At 39.3% G+C, this 22,742-nt stretch overlaps 1 protein-coding gene across 3 annotated transcripts; it reads left to right on the top strand.

The window, feature by feature from the left end:
- The first annotated feature begins 563 nt into the window (after window positions 1–563).
- CDV3 (CDV3 homolog) lies at window positions 564–14,715 on the top strand. 3 transcript variants are annotated; one of them, XM_037844693.1, is made up of 5 exons: window positions 564–1,197; window positions 1,940–2,016; window positions 6,645–6,790; window positions 10,966–11,125; window positions 12,800–14,715. In XM_037844693.1, the coding sequence occupies exons 1-5, from the start codon at window positions 958–960 to the stop codon at window positions 12,804–12,806; spliced, it is 630 nt and encodes a 209-aa protein (XP_037700621.1). In that variant the 5' UTR covers window positions 564–957; the 3' UTR covers window positions 12,807–14,715. The 3 variants fall into 3 exon arrangements, with proteins under 3 accessions (XP_037700621.1, XP_037700624.1, XP_037700617.1); XM_037844696.1 differs by having other exon boundaries at window positions 12,516–14,715; XM_037844689.1 differs by having other exon boundaries at window positions 12,338–14,715.
- Window positions 14,716–22,742: the final 8,027 nt, after the last annotated feature.

The raw sequence follows: 22,742 nt of genomic DNA, 5'->3' as shown, positions 1-22,742 counted from the left end.
GCCACACTAGAGAGGGTGGAAGTACAGAGGAAAGCGAAGGGGTTAAAATCAGTCGTCTTTAACATAGCTGTCTTAACCCAGTGACTTTCCTTTTAGCGAAAGTTCAAAGGACTACAAGGCCACGGACTACAAGGCCACGGTACATTCTGGGGTAGCAGAAACACGTGTATCCTACGCATGCGCCCCCAGGAGACTCACCCATCCCTCGGGCTGGATTCTTTAGCTAAGTCACCAACCAAGCCCTCTAAATGCCCGCCCCCAAAGCTAAACCCTCAGCTAATAGGGAGGTAGGAGGCCTCTGACGTCATTATTTTGCATATACCCTCCTCTCTCTGCCCCCACGCTCTCTTCCCCGCCACGCCCGAGGCAGTGATTGTCACCTAAGCGCTTCGTCTTGTCACCTGATTGGCTCTCTTGCCAGCTCGGCCTCCATCTCCTCCCGCCGCCCTCCCCTCCGCGCTCCCACAGCAGCAGGCGGAGCTTAGTACGCAGGCGCGGGGGCTGCCTCTCTCTTCTAGTGGCCCGCCCTCCCTCCTCCCCCTCCCTCCCCTCCCCACCCCCTCTCCCCTCCTCTTCGGGCTTGCGCGCGCGCATCTTCCTCCTGCACGCGCCACCGCTAGTCCAGCACTCCCGCCGGAGCCTCAGGCTCGCGCGTTCCTTTTCCCCTCCGGCTGCAGAGCGGGTGGGATCCTGCACCGCGGTCGCGCAAGCAGTGGCAGCCCGAGCCGGCTCCGGCGGCGGTAGCGGCGCGCGATCCCAGGGGCGGATCGTACCACTGCCCGCCAGCACGCGGGGGGAGCCGCTCGGCCCGCCGCTCACGGCTCGGCGACCCCGCGGGGCTGAGGCGTCGCCACGCCGGGGAGCTTGAGCGCCGAGCCGGCCTCGACCCCGATCTTGGAACGCCGCGGTCCTTGCCCGCTGCTGGCCCCACCCATCCGGGCCGAAGAGGCCGCGGCCATGGCTGAGACGGAGGAGCGAAGCCTGGACAACTTCTTCGCTAAGAGGGACAAGAAGAAGAAGAAGGAGAGGAGCAACCGGGCGGCAAGCACCGCGGGCTCGGCGGGCGGCGTAGGCGGGACCAGTGGAGCCGCGGGCGCAGCGGGCGGCGGGGCGGGCGCGGGAGCCCGGCCGGGTGACGGCGGAACCGCGGGCGCGGGGGCCGCGGGCCCCGGGGCCGCCACCAAGGCCGTGACGAAGGTGAGGGGCCGAGGAGGCCGGGACTCGGGCCCGGGCCGCGCGCTCCCGCCTCCGCCCGCCTGGGGAAGTGTCCGGGAGGGGCCGCCCAGGGGCGGCCTGCGGGCGGGCGCCGAGGCTAGCCACGTGACGTTGGCTTCCCCTCGAAGGGCTGGGCTCGCCAGAACCGGGGAACCCACCCACCCCCCATTCCGACACCCGGTCCTGACCCTCCCACCATTCGTTGTCTCTTGGCTCTAACCATGACAGAGGCAGCAGGCGAACTTGGCTTGACTCTGAACTGCCTTGCACCGGGCAGCGTTTATCGAGTGACGTCTACTCTGAGTGATTTGGTGTTCTGACTCAAACCCAGTAGTTTGAGCTGAATTTTCTCTTTTGGTAGTCGCATTTATGGCAGCTTTGTAGGCATGATGTGGTCTCTGAAAAAGGACTGTTAAAAAAGTCTTACAGCAACATTTAGATAGAAATTTAGTTATGGAATTACTTTTGATTTCTTCATTTGGCTTTTCCTGGTTAATAGCTTTAAATTAACAGCCCTTGGGATGAGACCCGGTGAGAGTAACAATGTTTGATTGCTGGGCATGTTTGTCCTCTAGTCTCGTTTTCCTGGGGAACAACCAAGGCCTCTGGCCAGAAAACGAGTCCACACTTTAGGTTAAGCCACTTGATCCCCTTTTCATAGACTATTTACCTTAGTTGTAAGTTTACAAATGGCTTCAGTGAGCAAACGGTGTTTGTTTTACAGGATGAAGATGAGTGGAAAGAATTTGAGCAAAAAGAGGTTGATTACAGCGGCCTCCGAGTTCAGGCAATGCAAATAAGGTATGGTCTTATAAATGTGTTGAGATGACCTTTAGATTAGGTGTTATGTGTTTGGTTTTTCTCTCGCCCCAAAGCAGCATTATGGTTCGCTTGTGCTTTAGATATGTTTATTATTGCTCTAATGAATTGTCTGTTTCTCCTCTCTGTGACAGCAGCGAGTCATTTCACGTTCTTCTACTTCGTTGCCAAATTAGCTGCCAGCTTTGCCTACCTCCAGTCCTGGTTAGGGCTTTCAATTTGAGACAGGTGAAATGGATTTTGTCATTTCAAAAGTTTTACTTCTAAGAATGGTGGGTTGGGCTTAGCTTTTCTTTTAGTTTCAAAAGTGTTAGGCTTATTCAAATCCTCTCCAATAAGCAAGTTAATATGTAATTCTATAATTGAAGTATAGCATATTTACAGAAAAAAGTACAGATTTTACTTGTTCCCACGGTGAATAAACATATGTAATCAGTGCCCAGGTCAAGAAACTGAACACTACTGGTACAGAAATTCCCATTCTACCTCCTTCCAGTCACTGCCTTCACTCCCGAGTTTATCCACTATCCTAGCAGTGTAGACTAGTTTTCCCTTTTTGAACTTTATAGGAATGGAATCATATGGTCTAAGCATGTTACTTTTAAAGTTCAAGACAACAGTAATTCAAAGAAGTTGGATTAGTTGGTTTAGAGGATTTACAATTCATAACATTTTCATCAAATCCAATCTATGATAGTCAATTTTAGATAGATATAAGTAAATACCATATTTTTAGGGGGTTGGAAAAGTAGAAAAAAGCAGATGAATGTATGATTCCATTGGTTTAAGATTAAAAAACCCTTTGCTGCCATCTTGAAAAAGTTAATGATCTGGTTAAGCTGTCTCCAGTTCAGAGTTTGCAGTCTGTATACAATGCCAGGTGACCATGAGGCAAGTGGAGGAAATATTTTCCTTAACTAAACCTATCTTTTCACCTCTCTAGATGGCAATATCTATGGCCTTAAATAACTTTTATTCAAACTAATATTTTTGACACTTGTTGAATATCTCCCATGGGCTAGGCATAGTTTAACCTGAGTGAAACTTGATTAATGATGGGAAACTTTTAGGAAATAAGACTTCTCCACTCTTGAGATTACTCTGTAGTGGTGTTATTAAGTGCAAGTGAGTTTTATTCCCAGCCACTTGTTGACTTCCTGTTTTTTTCACAAAGTTTTGAAGAAGTGTAGTTTATAAAATGACTGTTTTCTCTCTCGTAGGGCTTGACCTGTAAGAGTGGGAGAGAGAGCATTTTACCATATGGTGTTTATGGAACTGCCTGAGTGTGTCACTTCTCTGTTCATTTGTAGAGTCAGGCTTCTCTCTTGTTCTGCCTCTTGTTCTTCTCTTGTTCTGCCTTTGTGTTCCTGACTGCAGACCCTAGACTGCAGATTCTGGCAGGCTCCGGTGACAGGAAGGATAGCTTTTGGCCACGTTGAACTTACTGGGCAAGAATAGTACTTTCAGAGAAGAGAAAAGGTTTCAGGTTCACTGAAGGTTGGAAATTGATTTGTTAAATTGTGGAGAATATTTAAACTGAACTTATGGTTTTCTGTCTTGGAATATAAATCCCATATCCATATTTGTGGTTATTTTAGTATCTACGAAAATATTTTGGCTACACATGACATGGTGAAACATTTCTTAAATAACTTGAATTTGCTAGTATGCACATTTAAATTCTGGTTGACATGAAGTATACTAGCTTTCATAGTGTTAATTCATTATTCTTAGCATCTAGTCATTGTCCTTAAGTGGCCATCCTAGAGGTCTTCCTCTAGCCTGCTAGCATTAAAAAGTATTCATGGTGTCCATTCTTTAAGAAAATACTTGAGGATCCTCAGTCGCTATGGACTCTCTTTGGGACTCGTACTTCGTTTGCCGTCATAAATCATTTACTAAAGGGGATTCTAATAGCTTTCAGGAAAGGCTTGAGAGTGAGCGGCCATTTGAGATTAATGATGACTAAGTTTTTCACCTTATATATAGAATTTCCTTGTAAACTTTGTATTAAATATTCCTGGCAGTGAAACTCAATAGGGTAGGGGATCCCCAAGGAAGGATATTGGGGAGTAGGTTGCTCACATAAATGGGATGTCATCGATAATGTGGCAGAATCCTGGGCTTTGGAGAAAGACAAACTTAGGTTTGCATTTTAGCTTTGCTACTTAACTGCTTGTATGACCCTGAGCAAGTTACTTTACTTTTGAACATTGGCTTTTACCAGCAATATGCAAACAAAAATTCCTTTCTTAGTGTTGCTGGAGATCTTATCTTCTGTGGCCTGGTCTTAATCTTTTAAGCGGAAGTGCTTAGAAGGGAAGAGAAATGAAAATTGGGATCAGGGAGGAGGATCCTTTTCTATCCACAAGCATCCCAGACTTGCTATCTCATGGGAAAGGAAACTTTGAAAGATGACTTAAAATATCTTGAGGTTCTCAGCCTGCAGTTCCAAATCTTGTCTCCCAACTTTTTTTTGAAAAGTTACAAACCTCAGTAAAGTTGCAAGAATACGACAGTAAATATCAATATACCCCTCACCCAGATCCACCAATTATTTTTGCCGTGTTTGCTTTATCTTTTTATGTAGATTCTAGCTGAGATATAGCTGTAAATAATACATAGTATTAAAATTCTTGACACTAGTTTTAAGTTCGGCATGCTGGGCCCATTTGGAGATGACTGTACAGGAATGTGGGAAAATTTTTCAGTAGTAGCAAACATACTGTGTTAATGTCCTATCTCATGTTTACCACCCAGCTCACAGTTTAAGTATTGAGCATTGTAAGGGTATGTGTCAAATTTCATGTCTAAATTAATGGATATTCAAGGCCATGTCATTATTTTGGATACATTCTTGAGAGGTCCAGGGAGGTCACTGAGATGGTGATAAAGGAAGGGGCCGAACAACACTTGAGCTTAAATTATTGGTTGGTTGTAGGACCTGAGGCTTCCCATCTTTCACATGGGTTTTGGGAGAAGGTTAGAAGGATTTAATTTAATTGCTGAGGTTACAAAATGTTGGGAATTTGTCATGTTTCAATAAAGAATTGAGTTATTGGAGCCCAGTGGTTTTCTAGGAACCCTCTTGAGAAATCTGAATCTTTAAGCTCATTAGGTAGAGGTGGTTAAGTTGTACCTTGAAGAAAAAAAAAATCACTCCTAAATCCAAGCTGGATTCATTGTAGCAGGTATTTTTGTGATTACTGAGTGCCAGACAGGGTGCTAAGTCCTGGATTGTAAAAATGACTCAAGCTCTAATAAACACCAGTAGATAATTTCAGAGATGTGCAGCGTACTGTGGGCACAGAGGAGAGCCGCTTCCTCTACCTACCATGAATGGGTGGGGAAAGATTTTTTCAATGAGTGACATTTTAAGCTTCCAGACCAGGTATGCCTCATCAGGAGGCCATTTTTCCCCCATTTTACTGTTGGACTAGTGGTTGTTATAAGGGTCAAGTGGAGATGCCCAGAATTCCAGCAGAAGCTCCGTCAAGTATGGTTTTGGTTTTAGCTGGTTCCCTGACTGGTATTGGGGGATGGTATTAGGATGCATAAATTCTCCTGTGTGTCCCTTGAGGTAAGATGATAAGAATGTTCTGTTCTTTATAAATAGGTTGTAATCCTCATCAACCTTACTAAAGAAAGTAAAATTTCCAAATTCCAAAATAGAGAAATTTCTGTGTCATGTCTTAGAGAGATAAAGAGGATCAAATATAGTAAGAGGCAATTTGAAAGAATATGGGCTGTGCAGTCCTACTTACTTGGTGATGCAACATTGTAACCTTGGAGAAGTGCTTAAAATGTCTGAGTGTCAGTAAAGATCAGGTTCTGAGGTTCTTGTCTCTTTTTTAAACCAGTGACAAATACATGACTGGTGTCAAGGGTCCAGTCCTGTATATTCCCTTTGATAGTAGAGTAATAAAATCTGAGGCACTTGAGTAGTCACTCAACACTAACTTTAACTTGTTTTCCTTTGTTGCAGTGTAAATTCTAATTTTGAGAGCATTTCCTCAGCTTCTAATGTACTAAAGGATTACCAAATGAAATTATACAACTTTCAAAAACTCTTTGTTTGAACCACTAAAAATATGCTTACCATAATGCCTATTTGTATACTTTGGTCCCAGAAATATCTGGTAATTTTGCTTTTAATTTTTCAAGTTGCCCTTTTCTCTGCATTTCAGGTTAGATCACACTCTTTTTTTCCCTCCCTTAGTTGAGCCAGTAGCTGGGGTCCTGCTCTTAGTCCCACACAGATCCTCATAAGGTGGCATGCTGGTGTGCTAAATATTTCTAAAGTGTTCTGGAGTATATGAGGTTTACCAGTTTTAGAGGTTTACAAAAAGGGAAGTGGAGACTATCAGACTGAGTGGTTTTCTAAACCTTTTTTAAGCAATGAAACCTTTTTTTCCACAAGTCAAGTGAACATCCCAATGTATAAAATAGATACCCACCCACACCTTTTAAACAAATGAGGCATCTGGGCTTTGAAAAAGTTAAGTGACTTCTCCAGTGTCATACAAATAAACATTAACAGAACTTGAATTTGGGTTCATAATTTTCCTGATGGTTCTTTAGTTGAATTCATTTGTTTGCTTTTGCAATAGTGAAAAGGAAGAAGACGATAATGAAAAGAGAGAAGATCCAGGTGATAACTGGGAAGAAGGTGGAGGAGGTGGTGGTGGTGTAGAAAAATCTTCAGGTCCCTGGAATAAAACAGCTCTGGTACAAGCACCTCCTGCTCCAGTAATTGGTAATTTTAATATCACATTTTGAGAAAGATGTGTAATTTATGTATAATTTTATATATAGTCAGCTTTCAAATAAGTGTATACTTAGTGAAGGTAAAGTGGGGCTTCTTTCTGTTCGTGGGAAAGGAAGATTTTCTGTCTCTTTAAAGATCTTCAAATTCTAAATAAAAGGAATTTGGACGTTAAGAGACATGCTTTTGTTCTGTAGGTTGCTAAAACTTATATGTAGGTAAATTAACTTGCCACATTCAGATATCTACACAATTATTCCTATTTCCTCTGAATATTAACTAATGGGAAAAGTAAGGAAAAAATTTTCATTTATTGGAATCCAAGGTGTGCTTCATTTAGGATTTTTAGTAGTTACCTATGGTCAGGTTGAACTCCAAAAGTTTTCATCCATCTTTTATCATGTTAAAATATTTTTGATCACTATCTGAGGAATATTGGGCATCTTGTGTTTTGCCTGGCTTTTTTTGGGAGGGGGTGGTTTCATTCCCCATTTTACTCTTATAAAGGAAGAATTCTTAATGGGGTTGATAATCACTCCCAAGAGGATGAAAATTGGCTCTTGTGGAGGTGAAAAATATCTCAAATGATACTGGCCCACCAAAGGGCCAAAATATTCAAATAGATAAACGGTATGTATCTGGTATTTCAATGGGGTGCGTTTAGGCAGTTAGGAAAAAGATGTCTCTAAAAGGCTCCTTAGAAGGGCAATAATGAGAAGTTTAAGAAACACTGCTGTAAAGTAATGCACGCTGCATACCCATTACTTTTTACAGTACAGTATAAAGAATAACAAATTACCCCCAGCCGTAGATTGCAGACAGCTCCATGTTAACACTTTTGCATCCTTTCTAGTCTTTTGCTGTGTATGTACGTATTTATTCCGTTTAACTTTTTTCTTCACTGTGCTCTGGCAGTGGTCACTGATGATCATTACATTGCTAAATCCAGTGCCCAAGTCTCATCCTCAACTTATTTGATCATCAGCAACATTTGACACAGTTGGTCACACCCTTGAGACATGTTCTTCCCCTGACTTCCAGGACACCACTTTCTTCTGCCTCATTGCTGTACCTCCTCTTCTCCCTACCTGTAGATGTGAGTCTACTGCAGGGCCCCATCCTGTTCTCTCTCTCCTGTCTGCCCTCACTCCCTTGGCAACCTCTACTGTATGCCCAGTGACTCACAAATTTTACATCCTCAGCTCTTGAACTCCAGACATGTGTATCTTAACTGCCTAGCCAGCATCTTAAATTCAACATGCCTAGAACTGAATTTCTAGTTTTCTCCCCCCTCATGTATCTGTTCCACCCCATCACCGTCCTCATCTCAGTGCTTATCCTTTCAGTCACTCAGGTCACAAATCGTGGAGTCAACTTTGAATCCTTTCTTTTGCCTCAAACCTAAATCTCATCTGTTAGAAAATTCTTCTTGCTCTCAAAGTAAATTCAGTTTCTGACTGGTTCTCACCAGCTCTACTGCTCCCGTTCTGGTTTGAACTATCACTATTTATATGAATTATTGCAGTAACCTCTTACCTGGTCTCTCTGCTTGTAATTTCCACCTCTGTCCTCCTCCATCCTACCACTCTGTTCTCAATACAGCAGCTGGAGTGGTGATCCTTTTAAAATATAAGCCAATGATTCCCTTCTCATTCAGAGTAAAAGCTTACAAGACCTTATACAATCTACCTTGTGATCCTCTCATTTTTCTGACTTTATCTCTTGTTGTTAATCTGATCCTTGCTCTCTCTGCCTCTTGAATATACCAGGCATGCTGCCACTGCACGTGCTTTGTGCTTATGCTTTAGGCCTGGAATTCTCTCCTCTATTTGAGAGGTCTGGAGGCTTTTTCTGTAAAGGCAAAGTAAATATTTTAGGCTTTGAGGGCCATGCAGTCTCTGTCACAACTACTCGCCTGTTCTGTTTTAGGACAAAAGCAGCCATAGATGATAAGTACATGAATGAGCATGGCCGTATTCCAGTAAAACTTTATTTACAGAATCAGGTTGTGAGCTGGATTTGGCTTGTGGACCCTAGTTTGCTGACATCATGTGTTTGCTCTGTACTTCTTTTAGGTCTTTGTGTATTGCTCCGTTTTCACCTCATCAGTGAGAATCCTCCCCATCCATCTTGTTTAAAATCACAACCCCTTCCACCAACATCCTACCTATCTTACACTCATTACAAATCCTTCCCTGTTTCAGTTTTGAGTATAGCACTTACCTGTATTTATTTTGTTCCCTCCCTCTAGAATACCGCTGTCAAATAGATTTTTCTGTAGTGATGGGATAGCACTGTCCAGTGTAGGAGCAAGTAGCCACAAATAGGTGTTGAGCACTTAAAATGTGGCTAGTGTGATTGAGGAACTAAATTTTTAATTTAACTTTAATCAATTTAAATAGCCACACTTGGCTAATGGCTACCACGTTGGACAGCATAGCTCTAGAATAAAAGATGTGTGAAAGTATAGCTGTTTCTCTAATAGTTATATTCCCGGGGCATAGCTTAGAACAGCATTTCATACATAGCAGGCACGCAGTAATACTTGGTAAATAATGAATGCATATTATATGATAGGCTTTTCCCATATAACTAAAAACTGTAAAACAATAAGCCTTTATACTGCCATTCAGATGGCTGCATTATGTTTCAGCTAGTAAATGATGACATAGATGTTTATTTGAAATGAAATTTTTAATAAGTGAGGTGGAAAAAGGGTATAAAACATTGAGTACATTTTGAAGATGAAAAAGAGATAATTACATAGGAAAACTATGTCCCCAAAATGTTAACCATGGTGGAAGACTTTGGGCTACTCAGCTGCTTAATTTTTTTTTTTTTTAAATTCAGTTTTATTGAGAAATATACACATAGCATATATTCATCCATGATGTACAATCAGCTGTTCACAGTACCCTCTTATAGTTGTGCATTCATCGCCCCAATCTATTTTTGAACATTTTCCTTACACCAGAAAGAATCAGAATAAAAAATAAAAATTAAAAAAAAAAAAAGGGTTCCCTCTGCCATCCCACCCTATTTTTCATTTAGGTTTTGTCCCCATTTTTCTACTCATCCAGCCATACACTGGATAAAGCTAGTGCCATCCACAGGGTTTTCACAATCATGCTGTTACCCATTGTAAGCTACATTGTTGTACCATCGTCTTCAAAAGTCAAGGCTGCTGGGTTGGAGTTTGGTAGTTTCAGGTATTTACTTCTAGCTATTCCAATATACTAAAACCTAAAAAGTGCTAATCAGTATAGTGCGTAAGAATGTCCACCAGAGTGACCTCTCGACTTAAAAAATCTCTCAGCCACTGAAGCTTTATTTCGTTTCATTTTGTATCCCCCTTTTGGTCAAGAAGATGTTCTCAATCCCACGATGCCGGGTCCAGATTTATCCCTGAGAGTCATATCCTGCGTTGCCAGGGGGATTTACACCCCTGGGGGTCAGGTCCCATGAAGGGGGGGGGGGGGCAGTGATGTTACCCGTCAAGGTGGCTTAGTTAGAGAGAGAGGGCCACATCTGAGCAACAAAGAGGCACTCGGGGAGAATCTTAGGCACAATTATAAGCAGAGTTAGCCTCTCCTTGCAGCAACAAGCTTCATAGGGGCCAGCCCCAAGACAGAGGGCTCAGCACATGAAGCCGTCAGTCCCTAATGTTTGTGAGACCATCAGGCTGCTTAATTTTTAACTGCACAGGCATTTTATTAAATAAGAGCTGCAAGAAGTCTGTTTTACACATAGCATCTTATGTAATCCACTAGTGAGGCAAAGAAGTGATTATCCACATTTACTGATGTGTAAACTGAGGGTTAAAATTGTCATTTTCTGAGAGGAAGCCCCTGGTGAGGCTGGTCTCCTCAGTCCAGCAGATTCCTTTCCCACTTTTATTCAGTACTCAGTATGTTGGCTTACAGAATTCACTTACATATATAATTAAAATTGTACATGGAAGAGGACTTAAAACAGTGCCCTAGAAAAATAGAACATTTTGACTTTGAGGTGTTTTCTCAGATAATTTTCCTTCTGTTGCATGACACAGAGACCCTTATGTGAGTTTTTTGTTTTTCCTGTAACTGTTAAATGATCAGGAATGCATGAAATGTTTATTAAAATGCTGAGCATTTGAATAGTTTTTCTAAACTGTTATAAAATATTAGTTACAGAAACACCAGAACCGGTGATGACTAGCGGTGTATATAGGCCTCCTGGGGCCAGGTTAACCACAACAAGGAAAACACCACAAGGACCACCAGAAATATACAGCGATACACAGTTCCCATCCCTGCAGTCCACTGCCAAGCATGTAGAAAGCCGGAAGTAAGTACTACAATTAGTGCATTTTGTTTTGGAGCCTTCTCTTCTTGGTCAGGGAATGGGATGTAGGGGATATGAAAACTCACTTAAGAGGGATCACTTCTTATTGGTAAAGCACAGGGAGCAGCTGACAGGTAGCTGAGAACTAGGTTAGGACTTAAGATGTGCCCAGGAGGGAGGAAAGGGCTAAGGGATACAGAAAGATGGAAGGGGAAAGAGTACCCAAGACATACTTTGCTGTTTGCAAAACTGTTTTGTCTTATTCCTGGTTTATGTTTTATAATTTTGAAAGTCATTTAGTTAATTTAAAATTCTTTAAAGGTACATTATTGCTGTTTTCTGTTTCTTATAATATGGAAACTAGAAATGTAAGCAATATTTCATTGTATTTCCAGTTTAATGTGAAAAGATGAAGATGCTGGCCTTTATAAATCTAATATTAAAATCTTATTTCAGCAGGTACTTAAAATGAATGCTACCTCGAGTTAAATGGCCACATAAGGCACATCCACATCTTAATTAGGGACATGAATTTTAAAAAACAAATAAAATGGGACAAAGAAAATGACAGCAGGTAGAAATACTTTTTCTCTGGGTGGCTTTTAAAGTAAATCCCAACCTTTTTGCCTCTTTGAGAACACAGCTGCTTAAATTTTACCTCCATTTGGATTTGCTCTGTCCTACAAGATGTATAAGGGGCCTGTATGAAAGGGTGGTGACTCAACACACTCATCTTTCTTTACCTGTTCTAATCTGATCCCTTCCCACAAAAATAGATGGAAGTAAGGAGAATTCAGGTGAGTAATGAATAGAGCTTTTGCTTGAATGAGAAAATTCTTACCCTTACTTATGCGTAAAGAGAGATGGACAAATTGTCTATTATTTGCGAAAAGTGAAAGTGAGCTCTAGTTCTTAGATAACTTTTTTTTTTTTTTTTGACTTTCCACTTGTCTCAGGTTTGTCCCAGAGTAGATTTGCACTAAATACTTTTAAGTATATTGGCTGTCAGAGAGAAATAGGAGCATAGTGCTTCAGTACACGATTGTGTTTTACATTCAAAAAAATGGGTTTATAAGGATTTTATCTATCAGTTCTTTCTTCTTACCCCTTCCCCAAGATTCTTCTAAGAGGTGTCTCCCACCCTGCAAGGAATAATTTTTTCAGAACAACCTAAATAAAAAGAAATATTTACTGATTACATTTCTTTTCCCTTAGGGATAAAGAAATGGAGAAGAGCTTTGAAGTAGTAAGACACAAAAATAGAGGTAGGGATGAGGTTTCAAAAAACCAGGCCCTTAAACTTCAGCTAGACAACCAGTATGCTGTGCTTGAAAATCAGAAAAGCAGTCACACACAGTACAATTAAGGAATGGTCTTTGCTAACACTTCTAAGGTAACTAGACCACATCTAACCACCATGACCAGCCATTCATCACCTGACCTCTGTTGGAACTACAGCAACCGATGCAGACCCCTCGATATAAGTGATCGGCCCTGTTGCACTGTGGATGTTTAAACTGTCACAACTGCTCTTTATGTCTATTGGATATAGGGGAATTTCCATTGTTACATAAATGTGTGAACTAGATTCAGCAGTGTCTTTCATAAGTACTCTGCAAATACAAAAACAGAAAACAACTGCAGCCAGTGGTCATTTCAAAATCTTTTTATGTTCAGATACTGAGCCTTCGTAAGGGTTGACTACCTCAGATTTGCTGCACTCATTGTGGACTTCATGTGGATCACATCTTCTGGATAAGAAGGTTACAGCTATTAAGTATCGATATGAAACTTGAAACCAGCTCTACTGGATTCCTATCAGAAATCCTACAGAAAGTCAGCCATCTGGGTTCTGATCTGCTGTAAAAGATGAAGATTTAAGTGACCTTAATTAACCTGTCCTGTGCCCCACCCTTAAGGAACACTCTGTAGTAGGCTGTGGCTATATTAGACTTCCTGGAACATGCCTCTCTAAAGAACTGATGTGGTCAGATAATCTGTGTAGGGCTGTTGATTTATAATTTAAGCCTTCAGTTGTATTCTAGGTAAACAAATTAAACCAAGCTTGGGTCCACCAAGTGGGAAAAGGAGGGGAGGGGAGGGAATAATCTTATTTCTTTTAGTATGAATTTTTTATTTGGGTAGTGCTTTTTCTGTGTTCCACAATAAGGCCTTTTTTGCTTTGACTTGGAATTAGTTCCTTGACAGAGCATATTGCTTGGTTTAGTAACCTGAAATATGCATTAGGATTGTGAACTGTCTTGTGAATTTGCCAACCCCTAGAGTGGAACCAAATAGCCTTTGGTGTAAAGGACAGTGGCTGCTGGGGCTCTACTTCAGGTGATGCTGAAGTCTTTAATCAGGTCCAAATTGTATAGTAAATGGCAGTGGAAACAGAATCTAGCAGATTTCTAGTGAGACTAAAGATTCATTGACCTGTTATAAATTCAAAGCAGCATGAGCAGAACCTTGTCTAAAACCCTTTTTAAGTGTCATGGATCTTGTGTGATCTTTGACAAGAATTCAAGATACTGTACTTGTACTCACATTTTAAAGGTATTGAAGGTTCTATAGATGCAGTGATTGTCCCAGCAAACTCTTTATTGACCTTTTGGTGTGTCTTTATGTTGTTCATTTGGAGAGTTAGGGGCAAAAGACAGGTGATGTAGCACTTGTGTTTTTAATAATTACAGCTTAAACTATCCAGTAATTTTTAGTCCTTAAAAGGGACTTGAAGAAGCTACCCAGAGTTACTGAAAAGTTTCTTTCCATCTAATGAGATGTTCTGGTAATTTCCTAGCTTTGTCTCTTTGGTTCACTAGAAATATTTCAAAGTGGTATGTGATCACTTGATGCAGAGTCTGGGTTTCTCTATAATAAATCCCTTTGCCAAATGCAGGAGTTGCAGACTTGCCTACTGGTAAGATTGAAGCAAATGGGTGAATAAAACTATCCTGATATGGGAGCATTTTCCTGTAGGAGTTCAGTCTTGATGAAAGTGTCAGTGCAGGAACTGGACTCCTAGAAGGGTTACAGTGTTCTTCTGTCAGTACCTGCCAACCTTTTCTGGGCAATAATGTTGGCATTATTTGAGGTGGCAGGAAGGATGACTGCCTTCTGATCTATTTGGGCAAGTAGCTGAGCCAAGGAGAGGTTGGATGATGAAGAGAGACGCAAGGAATTCTTGGTTAAAGTGAAGACTTCATTTGGGAACCAAAAACCTTAAAAAACAATCTCTTGGACATTGAGCCACATAGTTTCCCTAAAAAGTATGCATCTATTCCAGCAAAATCTTGTTGGGCGTTATGTTTTTGAGGAATGAACTTAGATGAATATGTGGAAATGTTATTTAATGGCATATTGTACTAGAAATCTGAAGACCTGCAGCAGATTTAAAATTCCAACTTTTGTTAACGACTTTTTAAAAGATTGTGAAATTATCAAAATGCACATGAATCAAGTTTTAATATACTGTATGATGGGTAGGTGAGGCTGTCCATTTTACCATTTCTTTCTTTGAATTCTCAGGCATGGTTTTGGCAGTGCAGGAACTCTGTAACATTAACAAATTCAATAAAAAGTAAATATATGAATTTTGGAGTGTAGTAGTTTTTATCCTAAACTCTTAGCTATACTCTGTCTTTGGAAATTATGAATTGATGTTATGTCTCTTTTGCTGTGGAAGGGTGATAATACTCTCATTTCAGGAGTATGCTTTCTATTTGAGAAATGTTTGCAGAGTACTCTGAATGCTAAATTGACAGAAGTGAAGTGAAAGTGGCCACAAAAGCTGTGAATATCCAGCTATTTTTCAAAGATAAGTACTTTTATCTTCTGTTGTATGTTAAATTTTGTAAATTTTTCAAGTAAGTAGCAATTTAAAATTTCTAAATTAGAGAAAGTATATCTTAAGTCCTGCTGATAATGGAATTTAAATGTTTAGTGTTAACATACACCTGTCACTCTTCCCTGCATTAATTTCTTCCCATAGTTTTTTTTTTAATCACTTTTTAATTGTGATATAATTCATATACCATAAAAATCACTCTTTTATAGTGTACAGTTACATAGCTTTTAATATATCCACAAAGTTCTGCAACTATCACTGGTATCTATATCTGGAGCATATCCTTCACCCCAAAAAGAAATCCCATGCCCATTATCAGTTATTCCTCACTTTCCATCAAACTCCCTGACCCTAAGCAACCACTAGTCTCTTTCTACTAATAGGTTTCTCAATTCTGGACTCTTCATGTATGCAGGGTCATAACGAATGTGGTCTTTTATGACTGGCTTTATTCATGTAGTATGATGTTTTTAAGGTTGATGTATGTTGTAGCATGTATCAGTTCTTCATTTTTTTTTATTGCCAAATAGAACATTCCATTGTGTAAATACACACATTTCGTTTTTCATTTGTTCATGTACTTTTTGGTTGTTTCCACTTAGTCCTTATGAATAATGCTGCTGTGAACTTTTTTTTTTACATTTTTGATTGTGAAAAAATAGCAGATTTCAAAGAATGTTACTGGTTACAGTTCCGTAATTTCAGTTATTTCCTTATTGTGAACTATAACATATATGCAGAAAGATGTTAACTTTCAAAGACGATTTAGCAAATAGTTCTATAGCAAATTTCAATGAATGTTTTGAATTACAATTCCACAGTTTCATTTATTTCCTTATTGTGAAATATATACAGAAAGATGATAACTTTCAAAGTACAATTTAATGAGTAACTATAGAGCAAATTTCAAAGAATGTTATGGGTTAGAGTTCCACCGTTTCAGTTACTTCCTTCTAGCTATTCCAATACCCTAGCATCTAAAAAAAAATTAATATAATTTGTAATCGTTTGTTAAATCCTATCTTATCTGTTGCTCTCCCTCCCTCTTGTTTAATCACTTTCTCGTTCTTCAGGGATATCTGGGCAATGACCACCCTGATTTGTTCATAGTGAAAAGAGGTGTTGACATTATGGGGAAGGGGACTGCATCTGGTTGATGTTCTTGAAGAGGCTGTTGCCTCTGGGTTCTGGGATTTATCTGTCTTAGGAACACTGGAGGATTTAAGTTTCTGAAAAATAGACTTAATGAGTAAAACTTACAGTCTCTGATCGAGACCTAGGTATTTTGGGACTACTGTTAATTAGGTCCTGGCATACTGTGGCCATTTGGAGTATGTAGCTGGAACTTGCATAAGAGTAACCTCCAGTATAGCCTCTCAGCTGTTTGAAATCTCTTAGCCACAACCTTATTGTGTTATTTTGTTAGTCTTTCCCCCGTTTTGGTCGGGAAGGCATTCTCAATCCCGTGATGCTAGGGCCAGGCTTCTTCCTGGGAGTCGTGTCCCACATAGGTGGGAACTTAATGAATTTATTTGAAGAGTTGGGTTGAGGGAGGGAAAGGCATCTTAGCAACAAAAGAAGTCTGGAGGTGCTTCTTAGGCATAATTATGGGTAGGCTTAGCCTCCCTTTTACAGCCATAAGTTTCACAAGAGCAAGCCTCAAGATGGAGGGCTTGACTTACAAAGTAGGGGAGTCCTAATTTCACACAGCGTATGTTCTGTCCAAGATAAACAATAAGTGTCTCACATTGTCTTCACTTAGTTGTACAATCATCATCACTATCGATTTTAAATAATTATCATAACAAAACACCCGAAAGCTCCTAACCCCCAAATATCCATCCAGCATTAGTGTGGGTACTGGTAAAGCATTCCTACTAAATATAGTATATAATATACAATGCGTAGTTTTTCCCATATAGCACCCTGTAAACTCTTTGTACCAGTGTCGTAGCTTAGAAGGAGATCATGCAAGCACTTAATATTTGTATTTGTAGTGCTAATGTGTGGAAAACAACCCTTTTCAATCATGTTTGCCTTCAATGTGTTACTAATACTTATAATCCCATTAATGAACGATTGTCACCCCTGTCCATTCCCATACCTTTGAATTTATCTGCATTAACATCTCTGTACATATTAGTTTATCATTCGCCCTTTACTAGCTTCTGTCTATCTCTAGGTCTCCTATATTCTACATTATGAGACACTGAGTTTACACTGGTCAGAGAGTTCACATTAGTGGTAACATACAGTATCTCTTGTGTGACTGACTCCACTCAGTGTTATGTCTTCAAGGTTCATCCATGTTGTCATGTTTCAGGAACTTGTTCCTTCTTGCTGCTGCATAGTATTCCATCATATGTATGTATATTCCACATTTTGTTTATCTACTCATCTGTTGAAGGACACTTGGGTTGTTTCCATCTTTTGGCAATTGGGAATAATGCCACTATGAACATCAGTGTGCAAATGTCTGTGTCACAGCTTTCAGATCTGGGTATATACTGCAAAGTGGAATTGCTGGATCATAGGGGAACTTTATATCTAGTTTTTCTGAGGAGCCACCAAACTGCATTCCACAGTAACTGCCATTATACATTCCCACCAGGAATGAATAAGAATTCCAATTTTTCCACTTCCTCTCCAGCATTTGTAGTTTCCTGTTTGTTTAATTGCAGCCATTCTTATTAGTGTGAGAGGCTATCACATTGGGTTTTGATCTGCATTTCCTTAATAGCTAGTGAAGATGAACATTTTTTTCGTGTGTTTTGTTTTAGCCATTTGTATTTACTCTTTGGAAAAATGTCTCTTCATATCTTTTGCCCATTTTATAATCGGGCTGTTTGTACTATTGTCATTGAATTGTAGGATTTCTTTAAATATGCTGGGTATCAGTCTTATCAGATACATGATTTCCAAATATTTTCGCCCATGGAGTTGGCTGCCTCTTTACTTTTTTGACAAAGTCCTTTGAGGCACAGAAGCTTTTGATTTTGAGGAGTTTGCATTTATTTTTCTTTTGTTGCTTCTTCCCCCCACTCCCCCCACCAAGGGTTTAAAACCACAATTGTGTTTTCTGTTGCTTTTACCTTTTAAAAAAGTGTCCACAGCTGGTTTGAGCCCAACAATTTCATAGACAATCATGTGTTTAAAAACAAGTAAATTGAATGACCAAATAAATTAAAAATGTTTTAAAGCCCTGAATTCATGGATTGGTTTTAGGAATCATTGCTTGAGTTTTGGGTGTAAGGTCTAAGAAGAAGCTACCTCCTATTACTGGGTCTCGAAGATGTTTCCCTGTATTCTAGGGGTTTTACGGTATTGTCTCATATTGAGTTCTTTGATCCACTTGGAGTTAATTTTTGTGTAAGGTGTGAGGTAGGGGTCTTCTTCTATTCTTTTGGATATGGATATCTAGTACTCCCAGCCCCATTTGTTGAAGAGACTGTTCTGTCTCAGTTCAGGGGATTTGGGGGCCTTATAAAAAATCAGTTGACCATAGATCTGGGGGTCTATTTCTGAACTCTCGATTCGATTCCATTGATCAATATGTCTGTCTCTGTGCCAGTACCATGCTGTTTTGACCACTGTGGCTGTATAGTAGGCTTTTTTTTTTTGGGGGGGGGGGTTAGGTTATTTATTTATTTATTTATTAGCATGCATTTTTTTAATTAGAGAAGTTATTTACAGAAAAATCATGCATAAAATACAGAGCTCCCATATACCTCCCTATTTATTAACACCTTGCATTAGTTACAATTGATGAAATGACTTCAGGTGATTTAGTAAACTTGGAAATAAACAGCTTAACTTTTCAAGGTAAAGAACAAGTGCTTTTACATTACTGGATTTTAATTTTCATTTTATGATAAAATTTTTCTTACAATAAGCCTTGCTGTATACTCTATGAGACAGTCGAAAATGGGTATTTTCATATCCTATTAAGTAACAAAGCTAAATCAATTTCAACTATATCCGGAAATATCAAGAAAAACCTCATTTTCTTTAGCCAGTATAACAGTTATATATTGTTATATTTGACAGGAAAAATTAAAATAATGCTTTAGCACTGTTCCCATTTGCTAATGCTGCTGTTATGCAAAATACCAGAAATGGATTGCCTTTTTTTTTTTTTTTTTAATTCAGTTTTATTGAAATATATTCACAAACCATACAGTCATCCATGGTATACAATCAACTGTTCACAGTATGATCATATAGTTATGCGTTCATCACCACAATCTATTTCTGAACATTTTCCTTACATCAGAAAGAATCAGAATAAGAATAAAAAATAAAAGTGAAAAGAGAATACCCAAACCATCCCCCCATCCCACCCTATTTGTCATTTAGTTTTTACTCCCATTTTTCTACTGATTTTTTTTCAATTTTTTAACTTTGTTTATCAAAAAATTAAAAACAAACAGGCAAACAACAACCAAAAAAACCCCACAACATTTCAAACAAAGCAATGGATTAAGGAAAACAAATAACCTAAAATAACTACTTTGCTTCCAATATGTTCCTACCATACCCCAAGAAAATTAATAAACCATGTCCAAACAGAGGAGTAAGAAAAACAAATAATCTAAAATAACTTGTATAGTAGGCTTTTAAGTCAGGAAGTGTAAGTCCTCCGATTTCTTTCTTTTTTAGGATGTTTTTTGCAATTTGAGGCCACTTTCCCTTCCAAATAAATTTGATAACTAGCTTTTCGAAGTGTGCAAAGTAGTTTGTTGGAATTTTGATTGAAATTATGTTGAATCTGTGTATCAGTTTGGATAGCCTTCCCATCCATGAACGTGGAATATCTTTCCACCTATTTAGGTCCTCTTTGATTTCTTCAAGTAAAGTTATGTAGTAGTCTGAGAAGAGGTCTTTTACATCCTTGGTTAAGTTTATTCCTAGGTACTTGATTTTTTTTTAGTTGCTGTTGTAAATGGAATTATCTTCTCGACTGCCTCTTCAGTTAGGTCATTAGTAGTGTATAGGAACATTACTGACTTTTGCACATTAATCGTGTATCCCGCCACTCTGCTGAATTTGTCTATTAGCTCAAGTAGCTTTGTTGTTGATTTCTCAGGATTTTCTAAATATAAGATAAATATCATCTGCAAATAATGACACGTTTACTTCTTCCTTTCCAATTTGGATGCGTTTTATTTCTTTGTCTTCCCGAATTACTCTGGCTAGAAGATCTAGCACAATGTTAAATAATAGAGGTGACAGCGGGCATCAATGTCTTTTTCCCCATCTTAGGGAAGGCTTTCAGTCTCTCACCGTTGAGTACTATGTCATCTGTGGGTTTTTCATATATGCCCTTGTTCCAGTTTGTTAATGCTGCCATTATGCAAAATACCAGAAATGGATTGGCTTTTATAAAGGGGTTTTATTTGGTTACAAATTTGCAGTCTGAAGTCCATGAAAATGTCCAAATTCAGGCATCAACACAAGTATACCTTTAGTCGGGAAAGGCCAGTGGTGTCCGGAAAATCTCTGTTGGCTGGGAAGGCATGTGGCTGGCATCTGCTAATCCTGGGTTGTGTAACAGCTCCTCTCTCAGCTCCTTTGTATTCTTCAAAATGTTGCTCTTGGGGCATCTTGTCCTCTCTTAGCTTCTCTGGAGCAAACTCTAGGCTAGCATCTCTGAAGCCTTAGCAAAAGTGTGCTTTAAATGGCCATCTCCAAAATGACTCTAAGCTGCAGCAGCACTGAGCTTCTGTCTGAGCTCTTATAGGGCTCTGGTAAACTAATCAAGACCCATGCTGAATGGGCAGGGCCACACCTCCATGGAAATCTAAATAATCAAAACTATAACCCACAGTTGGGTGGGTCACATCTCCATGGAAACAACCTAATCCAAAGGTTCCAACCTAATCAACATTAATATGTCTGCCCCCACCATATTGCATTATAGAACATGGCTTTTTGGGGGACATGATACATCCAAACTGGCATAGCCCTTTGTATTGAGGAAGTTTCCTTTAATTCTTACCTTTTGAAGTGCTTTTACCAAAAAGGAATGCTGAATTTTGTTGAATGTTTTTTCAGCATCTATTGAGATGATCATTTGATTTTTTATTTTTGATTTGTTAATGTGTTGAAATACATTGACTGATTTTCTTATGTTGAACCACCGTTGCATGCCAGGAATGAACCTCACTTGGTCGTGGTATGTAATTCTTTAAATGTGCCTTTGGACTCAATTTGCAAGTATTTTTTGAGAACTTTTGCATCTCTCTTCATTAGGGAGATTGGCCTGTAGTTTTCCTTTCATGTAGTATCTTTATGTGGTTTTGGTATTGGGGTGATATTACCTTCATAAAATGAGTTAAGTAGTGTTCCTTTGTCTTCAATTTTTTTAAAGAGTTTGAGCAGGAATGGTGTCAGTTCTTTTTTGGAAAGTTTGATAAAATTTTCCTGTGAATCCATCTGGTCCTGGCCTTTAATTTGTAGAAAGATTTTTTGATGACTGATTGGATCTCTTTACTTGTGATAGGTTTGTTGAGGTCTTCTACTTCTCGGTTCCATCTAGTTTGTTCATGTGTTTCCAAGAAATTGTCCATTTCCTCTGAGTTGTCTCATTTGTTCGCATACAGTTGTTCATAGTACCCTCCTAGGATTTTAAAAATTTCTTCAGGATCCATAGCAATGACCTTGCTCTGATTTTATTTTCTTGGATCTTATCTCTTTTTGACTTGGTCAGTCTAGCTAAGGGTTTGTCAATCTTGTTGACATTTTCAAAGAACCAACTTTTAGTTTTATTTATTCTATTTTTGTTGTTGTTGTCCAGATCATTTATTTCTGTTTTTATCTTTGTTATTTCTTTTCTTCTACTTGCTTTAGGGTTAGTTTGCTGATCATTCTGTAGACTTTTTAGTTGTTCAGGTAGGTCTTTCGTTTTACCTCTTTCTTGCTTTTTGATGTATGCATTTAGAGCTATAAATTTCCCATCTCGGCACTGCCTTCGCCATATCCCATCAGTTTTGGTATGTTGTGTTCTTGTTTTCATTTGTCCCTAGATATTTACCAGTTTCTCTTAGAATTTCTTCTTTGACTCATTCACTGATTGTTTAGGAGTGTGTTGTTTACCCTCCACATATTTATGAAAGTTCTGGTTCTTTGGTGGTTATTGATTTCTAATTGTATCCCATTATGGTCAGAGAATGTGCTTTAAATAATTTCATTTCCTTAAAATTTATTAGGAGTTGTTTTTTTTTTTTTTTTTTTTAAATCTTCATTTTATTGAGATATATTCACATACCACGCAGTCATACAAAACAAATCGTACTTTTGATTGTTTACAGTACCATTACATAGTTGTACATTCATCACCTAAATCAATCCTTGACACCTTCATTAGCACACACACAAAAATAACAAGAATAATAATTAGAGTGAAAAAGAACAATTGAAGTAAAAAAGAACACTGGGTACCTTTGTCTGTTTGTTTCCTTCCCCTATTTTTCTACTCATCCATCCCTAAACTAGACAAAGTGGAGTGTGGTCCTTATGGCTTTCCCAATCCCATTGTCACCCCTCATAAGCTACATTTTTATACAACTGTCTTCGAGATTCATGGGTTCTGGGTTATAGTTTGATAGTTTCAGGTATCCACCACCAGCTACCCCAATTCTTTGGAACCTAAAAAGGGTTGTCTAAAGTGTGCGTAAGAGTGCCCACCAGAGTGACCTCTCGGCTCCTTTTGGAATCTCTCTGCCACTGAAGCTTATTTCATTTCCTTTCACATCCCCCTTTTGGTCAAGAAGA

The sequence above is a fragment of the Choloepus didactylus genome, chromosome 1, assembly GCF_015220235.1.
Source record: "Choloepus didactylus isolate mChoDid1 chromosome 1, mChoDid1.pri, whole genome shotgun sequence".
Lineage (NCBI taxonomy): Eukaryota > Metazoa > Chordata > Mammalia > Pilosa > Megalonychidae > Choloepus > Choloepus didactylus.
The sequence above is the reverse complement of the archived record's forward strand: the minus strand, read 5'-3'. Positions and strand labels throughout refer to the sequence as shown.